We start from the raw sequence: 13357 nt of genomic DNA on the forward strand, positions 1-13357 counted from the left end.
TCCCAGTTTGATGAGCTGTGAAAAACTACTCGATTACAGAGAGTTTGTAATTTGTTGCTTTACACCACTGCCACTGCCACCTAAACTGTCAATACACTGCATAAAATGCTTTTCTTACATAGATTTTTGGTCTTGTTTACAGTCCAAATATCTAAAAATTCTTATATCAAGAAGCATTTTCTAGACAAGCAAAACCGATTGTCTTGTTTTCAGAAATAAAATGCCAAAATGAAGTGAGTTTTTCCTTAAAACAAGCCAAAATAATCATAAATGTCAAAACAATTAAATCATAAAAATCATAAAAATCAAAAACTGACATAAAATATCAAAAGGAAAAACAAGATTATTTTGTTCACCCCACTGGCAGATTATTTTGGCTTGTTTTAAGGAAAAACTCACTTCATTTTTGGTATTTTATTTCTGAAAACAAGACAATCGGTTTTGCTTGTCTAGAAAATGCTTCTTGATATAAGAATTTTTAGATATTTGGACTAGAAACTAGACCAAAAAACTCATTCATTCATTTTCTGCCGCTTATCTGGGGCCGGGTCGCGGGGGCAGCAGTCTTAGGAGAGAACCCCAGACTTCCCTCTCCCCAGACACTTCCTCCAGCCGAGAGACATAGTCCCTCCAGCGTGTTCTGGATCTTCCCAGAGGGCTCCTCCCAGTGGGACATGTCTGGAACACCTCCCTAGGTAGGCGTCCAGTAGGCATCCGAAACAGATGCCTGAGCCACCTCAGCTGGCTTCTCTCGATGTGGAGGAGCAGCGGCTCTACTCCGAGCTCCTCCCGAGTGTCAGAGCGCCTCACCCTATCCATAAGAATGTGCCCTGCCACCCTTTGAAGGAAACACATTCTGGCTGCTAGTATCCGAGATCTTGTCCTTTCGTTCATGACCCAAAGCTCATGACCATAGGTGAGAGTAGGAACGTAGATTGATCGGTAAATCGAGAGATTTGCCTTTCGGCTCAGCTCCTTCTTCACCACAACGGCCCAGTACATTGACCGCATTACTGTATAATGTTATCACTTAAGTTTGAATGGTTTAATTATTTTCTTTAATTGTTATAAATGTTCTTCCCTTTCTTTCTCCATTTTTGTACGTCCATTTGTTCCTTTTTTTTAAGTTAGCTTGTGATTAAAAAAGAAAAACACACACCTGTGAACCAAACAATACACTCGAATATGAACTGTCCCATCAGTAATGTAGTGTCTTTATCACTATATCTGGGGATTTCGGTTGTTCTGCTAATACACAGTCTTGTGAAAAAGTACTGACCGAGTTGATTTTCCATATCAGGACACAATTAAAGGACATAATGATTTTTGGCAGGTCTTAAAATGTGTCAGATAAAAGCTCAGGTGAACAACATCACACTGGCATTATCAACTGAACAAAAGTGAAATGAGAGTCACTGAGCACAGCCTATAATTCAGATCCTGCAGATGCACTTTTGGCCTGATTTTTTGGATGAGCTTCTCCGTCTCTCCTCATTCTGGAGGAATTTGGAAGTTGCGTTCACAACACACACCTGAAGCTCTAGACCAACACACTGATCACACTTCAGTTCAGTGTTTGAATAGAAGTGAATGACTTATTGCTGTTCATGTTGTATAATTCTGTTCATTTATGGAGGTTTTATTTCACAAATTAAGACGTCCTAAAGATCTTATAATTATTTAAGTCCTGATATGGACAACTCCAAACTATTTTCACATGATGATACTCGTCTCCACACATGTTGCTCCAGTATTCCTGTGGAGAACTTTGAAGACCACAGCGCACCGCCGTCCCCAGAAGAGAAGGACTCCGGGTTCTTCATGCTGAAGAAGGACAGTGAAAGAAGAGCGACTTTACATCGAATCCTGACCGAAGACAGAGAGAAGATAGTGCTTCACCTGCTAGAGGCGCTCACACAGGTAAGACTGAACACAGCTGTGTGATCAGGAGCTGAACCATAAATCAGCATAAGATCACATTTGTCAAATGCTATGCTAAACAAACTTGATCTTGTTCTAATTTATATCGCACTTATTTGATTTCACTTGAGGGTGGCACAGTGGTTAGCACTGTTGCCTCACAGCAAGAAGGTCGCTGGTTCGAGCCTCGGCTCAGTTGGCGTTTCTGTGTGGAGTTTGCATGTTCTCCCTGCGTTCGCGTGGGTTTCCTCCGGGTGCCGTGGAAGGTGTTTAACTTGCACCCTCTTCGTGTTTGGAGTGTGTTATGGCGAAATTGGAAGTCCAAAGACATGTGGTAAAGGGGAATTGAGAAGGCTAAATTGTCCATAGTGTATGAGTGTGAATGAGTGTGTGTGGATGTTTCCCAGAGATGGGTTGCGGCTGGAAGGGCATCAATTGCGTAAAACATATGCTGGATAAGTTGGTGGTTCATTCCGCTGTTGCGACCCCGGATTAATAAGGGGATTAAACCGAAAAGAAAATGAATTAATGAATGTATGAGTGTGTGTGTGTGTTAATGAGTGTGTATGGGTGTTTCCCAGTGATGGGTTGCGGCTGGAAGGGTATCCACTGCATAAAACATATGCTGGAATAGTTGGTGGTTCATTCCGTTGTGGCAACCTCTGATAAATATCCCTTATTTATTAGGGGTCGCCACAGCGGAATGAACCACCAACTAGAAGTCCTCTGAAGTCTGTTGCTTGTGTTGTTAACCATTAATTTTTTTAAAAAGCAGTCTGTCCATTCTCTGTGTTTATAAAGGGGTCTGAGGAGACCAAACTGAAGCACCAGCATATCTCCACACTCGTGGCAAGCCTGGGAGATTTCGTGAGGATGGCCGACAGAAAAATAATCGCCAGCACACTTTCTCAGCTCAAACTGGAGCTGGACTTTGACAGCACGGCGATCAGCCAACTGCAGGTGGCGCTCTTCGGCTTCCAGGACGCGGTGAGTGGTTTATTTCTGAGATGCACTCTAAGCAGTAAACCAATCACAAGAGGCTGAGCAGTTTGACCAATCAGAGCAGAGCAGGCTTTCTAAAAGGCGGGGTTTAGAAAGGCCAAATCTTCTACGACAGAATCAAATAAATAGTTTGAGGCTGTTTGTACAGTGAGGGGATTTTCAGTGTATATTAAGAGAAAACAAAGGAAGATATGTTTTTAAAAAGTACTGGTACACTTGAATTTCATTGTAGGGAATCAATACTTTAGAAGTTCAAGTCTGTGGTAACTGGACCTTGCCTTTTTTATATATCTTGAATGTCTCCTAATCTAGAATTACATAAATCCATTGTCAAAAAGAGTGGATAGTTCAGAAAGAAAGTTCAATGTTGCCTAATGTTTAGTATTTCTCCAGGTGAATAAAGTCCTGCGGAACCACAACATCAAGCCACACTGGATGTTTGCCCTGGATAACATCATTCGAAAGGCTGTGCAGACTGCCATCGTCATATTGGTGCCTGGTAAACAAAACCTTTTTTTCTAAAACAGTTTGGTAGCTGCACTTTGATACAGTTCCTGTGAATGTTTGATGCCTGCTCTTATTAAACACTTGATGATTGGCTGATTAATATAGTAGTCCTATAATAGGCCTGTGGAACAGACAAGGGGCTTGAAGGGGCTGATCATAAAACCTGATGTAAACAAACACATCACAACCGGTCTTTAACTTTATTATGATGACTTGGCATTATGAAGATAGCATCATCATCAAGATTGTTATGAGGCGTTATAAATGTGTCATGAATGTTTTTCTGATTTGTCATTAAAATATCTGATTAATTTGGTTACTCTGTCAAATAAATTTTAAGAAAGTCATTAATATTTCATTTAAATTCAGCAGTCGTTGAGGTAAAAAATATATTAATGATGCTATTATAATATTTATAATGGCTTTATGACAATTATGTTTATGACATGAGAGCGCTGTCTGCTATTAAAATTAGCCTAGAGCGCCGTCTGCTGTTTAAAACTAGCCTAGAGCGCCGTCTGCTGTTAAAAACTAGCCTAGAGCGCCGTCTGCTGTTAAAAACTAGCCTAGAGCGCCGTCTGCTGTTAAAACTAGCCTAGAGCGCCGTCTGCTGTTAAAACTAGCCTAGAGCGCCGTCTGCTGTTAAAAACTAGCCTAGAGCGCTGTCAGCTGTTTAAAACTAGCCTAGAGCGCCGTCTGCTGTTATAAACTAGCCTAGAGCGCCGTCTGCTGTTAAAAACTAGCCTAGAGCGCCATCTGCTGTTAAAAACTAGCCTAGAGCGCCGTCAGCTGTTATAAACTAGCCTAGAGCGCCGTCTGCTGTTAAAAACTAGCCTAGAGCGCCGTCTGCTGTTAAAAACTAGCCTAGAGCGCCATCTGCTGTTAAAAACTAGCCTAGAGCGCCATCTGCTGTTAAAAACTAGCCTAGAGCGCCGTCAGCTGTTATAAACTAGGCTAGAGCGCCGTCTGCTGTTAAAACTAGCCTAGAGCGCCGTCTGCTGTTAAAACTAGCCTAGAGCGCCGTCTGCTGTTAAACACTAGCCTAGAGCGCCGTCTGCTGTTATAAACTAGCCTAGAGCGCCGTCTGCTGTTAAACACTAGCCTAGAGCGCCGTCTGCTGTTAAACACTAGTCTAGAGCGCCGCCTGCTGTTAAAAACTAGCCTGGAGCGCCGTCTGCTGTTAAACACTAGCCTAGAGCGCCGTCTGCTGTTGAAAACTAGCCTAGAACGCCGTCTGCTGTTTAAAACTAGCCTGGAGCGCCGTCTGCTGTTTAAAACTAGCCTGGAGCGCCGTCTCAGGTTGTGATGTATTTGTTTATGTCAAGTTGTCATCTTTTCATTTAAAATGTCATATCTGAGCGAATGACACTTAACAGTTGTCATAAGCATGCATAACATCTCATTTATATACATGACATGTCATATCATGATCATAAAGGGTTCATGACAGGTCTTATGAACACCCCTTCGAGTAAAGTGTTACCGAACTGTTCATTTCATGTGTTTGCCTTCAGAATTGCGTCCACACTTCACGCTAGCATCAGAGAGTGACCCCGCCGAGCAAGAGGACATCGATGATGATGCGGTCCCGCAGGGAAACGCTGCGCTCAAGGACATGGCACCAGCACTCGTTCATCATGACGACACTGTGGCCACCTCTGGAGTGAGCACGCTCAGTTCAACAGTTTCCCACGAGTCTCAGAGCGCGCAGAGGTCTATCAGCATGGAGCTGGGACGCATGAAGCTAGAAACCAAAAGGCAAGTGTGTTTTATAAAAAAAATATATATATAAATATATATGCAGCTTTAAAACTATTCTAGAGCCAATCTACTGTTTAAAACTAGTCTTGAACACTATCTGGTGTTAAAAACTAGCCTACAGTAGTGTCTGCTATAATAAACTAGCCTAGAGCGCCGTCTGCTGTTAAACCCTAGCCTTGAGTGCCATCTGCTGTTAATAACTAGCCTAGAGCGCTGTCTGCTGTTTAAAACTAGCCTAGAGCGCCGTCTGCTGTTAAACACTAGCCTAGAGTGCCGTCTGCTGTTAATAACTAGCCTAGAGCGCTGTCTGCTGTTTAAAACTAGCCTAGAGCGTCATCTGCTGTTTAAAACTAGCCTAGAGCGCCGTCTGCTGTTAAACACTAGCCTAGAGTGCCGTCTGCTGTTAATAACTAGCCTAGAGCGCTGTCTGCTGTTTAAAACTAGCCTAGAGCGTCATCTGCTGTTAAACACTTACCTAGAGCGCTGTCTGCTGTTAAACACTTGCCTAGAGCGCCGTCTGCTGTTAAAACTAGCCTAGAGCGCTGTCTGCTGTTATAAACTAGCCTAGAGCGCCGTCTGCTGTTAAACACTTGCCTAGAGCGCTATCTGTTGTTAATAACTAGCCTAGAGCGCTGTCTGCTGTTAAAACTAGCCTAGAGCGCCCTCTGCTGTTAAAACTAGCCTAGAGCGCCGTCTGCTGTTAAAAATAGCCTAGAGCGCCCTCTGCTGTTAAAACTAGCCTAGAGCGCCGTCTGCTGTTCAAAATAGCCTAGAGCGCCGTCTGCTGTTAAAACTAGCCTAGAGCGCCGTCTGCTGTTATAAACTAGCCTAGAGCGCCGTCTGCTGTTAAACACTAGCCTAGAGCGCCATCTGCTGTTAAACTCTAGCCTAGAGCGCCGTCTGCTGTTAAACACTAGCCTAGAGCACCATCTGCTGTTATAAAGCTCAGAGTGTAATCTAGAGAGAATGGCGATGTGTTTAGAAAATCTCAGAATCGATGCAGAATTGCACATACGCTTCTTTTCACCTACAGTTCTTGTCATCTGTTTACAGGCTTATAAATGGCTGTGCTTGTGTGTTCTAGGTTGTTGGAGGAATTAGTAGAGAAGGAGCGAGAGTATCAGGCCATCCTGCAGCAGGTCCTGGAGGACAGAGAACAGGAGATCAAACTATTAAAGTGTCGAACCGGACCCATCGGTGAGGCTGACGTTCAAATGATAAAAACAGCTGCTTCCCTCCATCCGTGTTCATTATTTAATTCTCCCAGTGTTCCATAGCACTAGTTTATTTTTCCGTATTATTATGTGTAATACAGACTTGTTAAACACTTGATGCTGATTGGCTGATCAGCATTCTGCGTTGTGGAGTTATTTTGAGATAAACACACCGCTAAAGTGCTGTTGACTTGAGTGTGAATGTGATCTTGTGTTTACGACAGATGCTCCCGTGCAGCAGCTCGTGGAAACCCGCAGCTCATTGGACGGAGGTGGAGACCAGCAGCTTCTGGAGTGGCTCAAACTCCACGGGGCCGATGCTGATTCCATAGAGACGGTCAGAAACTGTTCACCATCTGGACCTGTATTTCCAAAACATCCTAAGACTAAATATAGCTCCTGACTTGAAAATCTTCGAATAATGTGTAGGAGTGTTCACATATCATGTCTAAAAGCTAAGTTCAGCGTGCATCTGCACTCGCAGTCCTGTGGAACAGTGTTGGTGAGGTTATTTTGGAAAGCAATAGATCAGAGATTTCAAATTACCTTATTTAAAATGTATTAACTAGTGCACCTTTTCAATTACTTTATAAAAGTAAAGTAACTGATTACATCTGATTACTTTTTGATTACTTTTAAGTTTGTAATGGATATTTTCAGCTAAATCATTTTCAAGCGTTTATACCAAGGCAGTGTGAGCTTTACAATATTAATAATATTAGTAATATTAAAGTACAGCCACCACAAAACCAGACCTTAACAAAACCATTGCTTACTGTTGTTACAAAATCTAAAGTTCTGTTAGTTGTGCAGGGGGATTTCTGTGGCATTTGCGATTAAAACAAATACATCTAAGCTATTCTTGCAATGTTCATTTTTAAATCGAAGCAACTTAAATCCAAATCAATCAGATCTCAGTGATCAATAAACCTGTCGATGAAACAGATGAGGCAGAATTGTTCAGTTCAGTTATTTATGTTAAATAATATGCTGTGTGTGTATGGATATTTCCCAGTGATGGGTTGCAGCTGGAAAGGCATCCGCTGTGTAAAACATATGCTGGATAAGTTGGCGGTTCATTCCGCTGTGGCGACCTCATAATAATAAAGGGACTAAGCCGAAAAGAAAATGAATGAATGAATAATTTGCTGAACTAAACAGAAACAAATTATTATATATATAACAGCAAACACTACAAATCCAATAACACCAGGTGTTACACATTTACAATACTGTAGTAATTTATATTAAAGGGAAATATTTAGGAATGAGCATTATATTGTGTATATATTTACAACTCTTCATTAATAAATTACACTACATAATGTAGTATCATTAGTAAATATCATGAACTAATAGTAATTACCATAGTATACTTCAGCCTTTACTTCAGTAAACTATATATATATAGACCACCTCTCCCTCAGTCATCTTTCCATCAACGTCACCGACCAGAGCGAGAGGCGGCAGTAACACACCAAAAACTTTGTTGACCACCGAAAAACAGGAAGAAGAAGAAATCATGGCCGTCATATGGCTTTATTTTCATCAGCTAGACACCGGCCTCACAGCTCTGTGAATGTCGGTTCTGTCACTTATTGATCCGTGATCAGTAAATGTAGCTTGTGTGAACGCTACTGCGCTACTTCACTAATAAAATAGCTTCGCTACTGAAAAGCTATTTGATTTAGAAAGTAGCGACGCTACCGACACGCTACTGAGAAATGTAGTTATAGCAGAATAGCACGGCTTTAATAAATGGCCTGATCAGAAGGCATCGTGCGTATTAAAAACAGCCAAAGCAACAGATCAATATTGTTCAACATATCCCAGATTATTAAAGAGTAGTTCTAGATGTAACTCCATTTGTAATCTTTAAGATTTTCATAAGTAGCTGTAATTTAGTTACACATTTTATCTCAGTAACTGTAATGAATTACTGATACTTTTATTTTATCATTAAATTACGTAACGCCGTTACATGTAACCAACACTGCTGACAAACCCTTGCTGCAGCTCTGATACAAGTTTTATTTATAGAGAAAATCAAAAAGTATTGCAGTGTTTGGGTGCTCGAGGAGGCTCGTTCTTTATCCTCGCGCTGCAGATGCTCTGTTTAACTGTTATCTCGCTAATGAAGCGTTTAGTTTTTACACTTACAAAGTCGCCATGTAAATATGCAAATGCTCCATGGAGCGACACAACTGACTCTTAAAGGGAATGAGAGACGAGACTCTGATTGGTTTAATATACGTTATGCTCAAAACACACTCAGAACTCATTAGAGAATAAGCTCAACCCTGTTAGACCATGCACCGGGGTGCAGAGTGTGTTTTTCCATCCCTAAAATAGCAAAACTGGACTAGGACATGCCCTTAGTGTTTCTGCACCCTGCGCTTTAGACTTGCTTTGTGAACAAACATTCTTATAGTCAACCTGTTTTTGAGTTGATCTGAAATGAACAGATGAATTTATTTTCTGTCCATACACACAGATAATAGCTGAAGATTACAGTCTTGATGACATCCTTCATTACGTCACCAGAGATGACTTAAAGACTTTGAGGTTACGGTATGTGAACTGTTATGATGTTTTGTTATATAATCTGCTGTATTACGCTTTGATTTGCTTATAGTACTCAAACAAACAGCCAAGAACACGAGTAGATTATATTCAATATGCATCACACTACTGTTCAGAAAGAACATTTAGAAACACTGTAATAGGGCTGCACAATATATATGGTTTCAGCATCGATATTGCATTGTGCACATCTGCAATAGTCACATCGCAAGATCTGCAATGTTGAGTAATTGACCAGGAGACACAGAACACAGGGGCATTGTAGAGTCACTGCTAATTTTAATCATAATAGTGTGAAGGTTTATTATTTGCATGTGTTTTTAAGAGCTTAAAAACTTAAGAACATTTAAACATTTGGACACAAACAGTTATGAAGTTTGTAATTAAAGTTGCAATCAGAATTATTAGCCCCCCTGTTAACGGAGAGCAGATTTCTTCAACACATTTCTAATCATAATAGTGTTAATAACTCATCTCTAACTGATTTATTTTCTCTTTGTCATGATGACAGTAAATAATATTAGACTAGATATTCTTCAAGACACTTCTATACAGCTTAAAGTAACATTTAAAGGCTTAACTAGGTTAATTAGGTTAACTAGGCAGGTTAGAGTAATTAGGCAAGTTATTGTATAATGATGGTTTGTTCTGTAGACTATCAAAAATATATAGCTTAAAGGGGCTAATAATATTGACCTTAAAATGGATTTTAAAAAATTAAAAACTGCTTTTCTTCTAGCCGAAATAAAACAAATAAGACTTTCTCCAGAAGAAAAAATATTATCAGACATACTGTGAACATTTCCTTGCTCTGTTAAACATCATTTGGGAAATATTTTAAAAAGAAAAGAAATTCAATGGGCGTTTAATAATTCTCATTGCATCTGTATAACAAAGATTATTTGTATTTAATTGTTTATATGATTTATGGCAAAAAAGTTTTCCTTACTTGGGATTTTTGTCCTGTTTCTTGTCCAAATATCTACATTTCAAAGCGAAGATAAGATTATTCAAGTGTACTCTTTGGCACGTTATTTTGCTTGTTGGTTTTTCTTCTGAAGGTGAAAACAAAACAATATTTTTACTTGAAACGAGACGAAGCAAAGTAAGAAAATAAATTTGTGATTGTTCAATTTCTGTACCTGAATACAGCTAAACCCCTAGAAAACCTCCAAATAGAGCTTTTCAAACCAACTTGTGAAGCGGTATTCATCACAATATTAATTGCAAAAATAAAATATCGCAAAATCATTTTTTTCCAAATCCTGCAGCGCTACACAGTAATAATAATTACTATAATTTACTAAAACATAAGTTTTTCTTTTAAAACAAACGTTTTTACACTAAGCCAACTTTATTTATATGCTACATTACATCTTGTAAAAAAGTATAATACATAAATGGGTCATTATCACTATAAACTGCCTTTAAGACGTCAGGATTTCCAAAAAAAGTGAGATTTCTGATTTAAGCACGTAGTTGTTGTATTAATCAGACCTTAGGCTGTAAGAAATGAATGTTGGTCAAGCTCCTGCTCTTTTTATAAATAATCTACAAGCAGAAAAACAGTAAACAAACCTTAAATTGTGTCAACCCTGTCATGGACAAATTTAAAGTATAATATAAGTATATTTTCATTGCAGTGTGATTATAAAATGTCTATTTTCAGAAAGGTGATGTGTCCTTTTACCAACCCAACTTTATAGATTATGAAGATAGTCTATTTATATTAATGAAATAATGGACAAAACATTTATTCCCCAATAAAATCTGCAATCATTACACGTTCTTTTCAAAATAAAACCCAAGATCTATAATATTGTGTCAAACTTTCTAACAATATTAACTGGCCCTTATTGGTTATTTAAGAAATCACACAAGATGTTTTGCTGAGGTTACAAATAACTTGTTTATTTTCATAAAAGTTGAACATGGCAGTGGAAAACAAGATGACAGGGTGGACATTGGCATGTATTTATATTTCAAACAGTCAATGAGCTCCACTATATTGATAATCTTTCTGTAGACTGAGACAGATATTGCCAAAAGGTTTGTATTGTCCACTCATGTATTGCATCTGGTGTAGTGTGTGTGTGTGTGTGTGTGTGTGTGTGTGTGTGTGTGTGTGTGTGTGTGTGTGTGTGTGTTTGTGTGTGCATAAGTGCTGTAACATAAAAACTAATTAACAATATAATATTACATAAATAAATAAAGCGTCAATAACAATGCTAATGCTATCCCTAAAGGATTTGTGACCGGGTGGACAATCACGGAGGACATTTTTGGCTAAAGACAGCATTTATTCAACACAGGTTGTACCTGCAGCTGGGGAAGTGTTTCCCGATTGAAGCTCTTTGTACAGTTTAAAAGCTATATTTTTAATTTCTTTTATATTAATTAATATTTCAGTATGACAGGGTGGACATGTTAAGCTTGATAACATTCAGTTTTAATCACAATATGAGGAAAAATAGGAAACATACATGTAGATAGTCACTGTGTGTGTGCACAGCTGATGTTTAACCTCCTCTGAAGAAAGGCAAACTGGGCACGGGGATGCCAATGAGAACATCAGAGGGTCTCTTAAAGGGGCATTTACCACCTCATGACAGGGTGGACAGCTCAAGGACACATGCAAAATGATTAATAATGTAATGAACACACAATAAAAGTTATTAAAATGACGTATTTAGCAAATAACTTGTTAAAGTCGATTAGAATATAAGAAATTTGATCTAATTTATCTAGTTTTTAGACTGAAGTTGGCTGAGCAGTGTGTGGGACATGGCAAAATCACATCCATTCAATGAAAGATAATCCAAAAATTGACTAAAACCTATTTGAAAACACTTATAATTCCACCTGCATGTGTGTAAAGGTTTAACCAATGATATCAAGTCATCAGAACTTAATTCTTTCGCATTATGTTCATATAGGACTGATTCAATCTTGTGGGACTTCAAAGGCACTTTATAATGAGAATGACCCAAATAATAAAAGTATAAATAATAGGTCCCCTTTAAAGACAAAGAATAAGTCATGTAGTCTGAACAGCACTGCGGTCCGCCGATGTTTAAAGCCATGTAATGTAAACAGTGAATCCTGGGTGATACTTGTGTTGTGTCTGCAGAGGTGGAGTCCTGTGTAAACTGTGGAGCGCCATCACAGCGCACAGAAAAAAGCCCGGCTGAGGACCACCGCCATCCACACACAACCAAATATGTCCGGTGGGAACAATTCAACTCTCGTGTGATTGTTTATATCACGTAAACGTGCATTTTAAATATTCTAATGTAAATATGTGTGTGAACTTTTCCTTTTTTTATTGATCGGTGAAATTGTAGTTGCGCAAGGATCCACGCATTTGATACGCCAGTGCTGTTACAGCATCTTTATACAGGAGGTTTGCTTTATTTTTGATATTTGTTTACAGAAACGTGTCCTGAGAAGCTTTTCCAGTCCAAATCTCTCCCGTCTGCAGTTTAAAGACGTTGAAACTAAAGACATGTATGTGTTTTATATATTTGTACATGTATCATTTATAACCTGGGTAATGTCTCCAAATCTATTATTATTATTTTTAATCAACGCTAGTTATATTAGCAGAATTACAGCTATGAAAAACTCAATTATGAGTCAAAAGTACTGTGTTTCTATGTGTTAAAGTCTTCTAGAGGTACATTCCTGAGATTATATATGTATAAACTGCACAATGTTTTGCTATCCAGAAGCACAGAGGATATCTCAGCGTGTGTTTTAGCACTTATATCAGGTTATTCAGCAGCACAAGTCGTCGTTTTCTGGAGACTGAAGAGTTTAGCTGATGCCAGTTTTTATAACAAGTTAAGTTATAACTGAAGAACACGTCTAAAAGAATCATCCTGTGCTTTTATTTCAGTGATTATTTATTATCTTACACACACATGCACACACAGGGCTATGTGAAGTTTCAATCATGTAATGGACAAGTTTGATGTTTGCATGATCCGTCTTTGCATTCTGTCGCTTTCATTGTGTGCAAATCCAGATTTCACTTCTGAAGTGAATAAAAGAGTTGAAAAACATTTTTGTCAATTATTCCCACCCAATGATGGGTACATGACCCCTAACCCTAAGGGCCGGGAGCTGAAGCCAAACAGTGAGTGAAAAAACAAAACCCAAGTGTTGTCGACTCACGTCTGGACCAAAAAGCTGCGACCACGCAGGGAGAACATGCAAACTCCACACAGAAATGCCAACTCACCCAGCCGAGGTTCGAACCAGCGATCTTCTTGCTGTGAGGCGACAGCACTACCTACTGCACCACTGCATAAACTTCTGTAATTCATTGAGATATTACACCATATTTCATACATGAAACCCAGCCAGGA

General features: G+C 39.2%; 1 protein-coding gene across 2 annotated transcripts in view; it reads left to right on the plus strand.

Annotated features, from left to right (window-relative positions):
- The window catches only part of map3k5 (mitogen-activated protein kinase kinase kinase 5), an 83167-nt gene extending 70116 nt beyond the window's left edge, over window positions 1-13051 (plus strand). Inside the window, exons 23-31 of one of the 2 annotated variants that reach the window (XM_056480672.1) lie at window positions 1752-1920; window positions 2722-2907; window positions 3316-3421; window positions 4944-5187; window positions 6275-6387; window positions 6629-6741; window positions 8899-8975; window positions 12118-12214; window positions 12421-13051. In XM_056480672.1, the coding sequence (XP_056336647.1) occupies window positions 1752-1920; window positions 2722-2907; window positions 3316-3421; window positions 4944-5187; window positions 6275-6387; window positions 6629-6741; window positions 8899-8975; window positions 12118-12178 (1069 nt within the window). In that variant the 3' untranslated portion in view covers window positions 12179-12214; window positions 12421-13051. Of the gene's footprint in view, window positions 1-1751; window positions 1921-2721; window positions 2908-3315; window positions 3422-4943; window positions 5188-6274; window positions 6388-6628; window positions 6742-8898; window positions 8976-12117 lie in introns of both variants that reach the window. The other variant, XM_056480671.1, reaches the window with a different exon arrangement.
- Window positions 13052-13357: the final 306 nt, after the last annotated feature.

Source organism: Danio aesculapii, chromosome 20, assembly GCF_903798145.1.
Source record: "Danio aesculapii chromosome 20, fDanAes4.1, whole genome shotgun sequence".
NCBI lineage: Eukaryota > Metazoa > Chordata > Actinopteri > Cypriniformes > Danionidae > Danio > Danio aesculapii.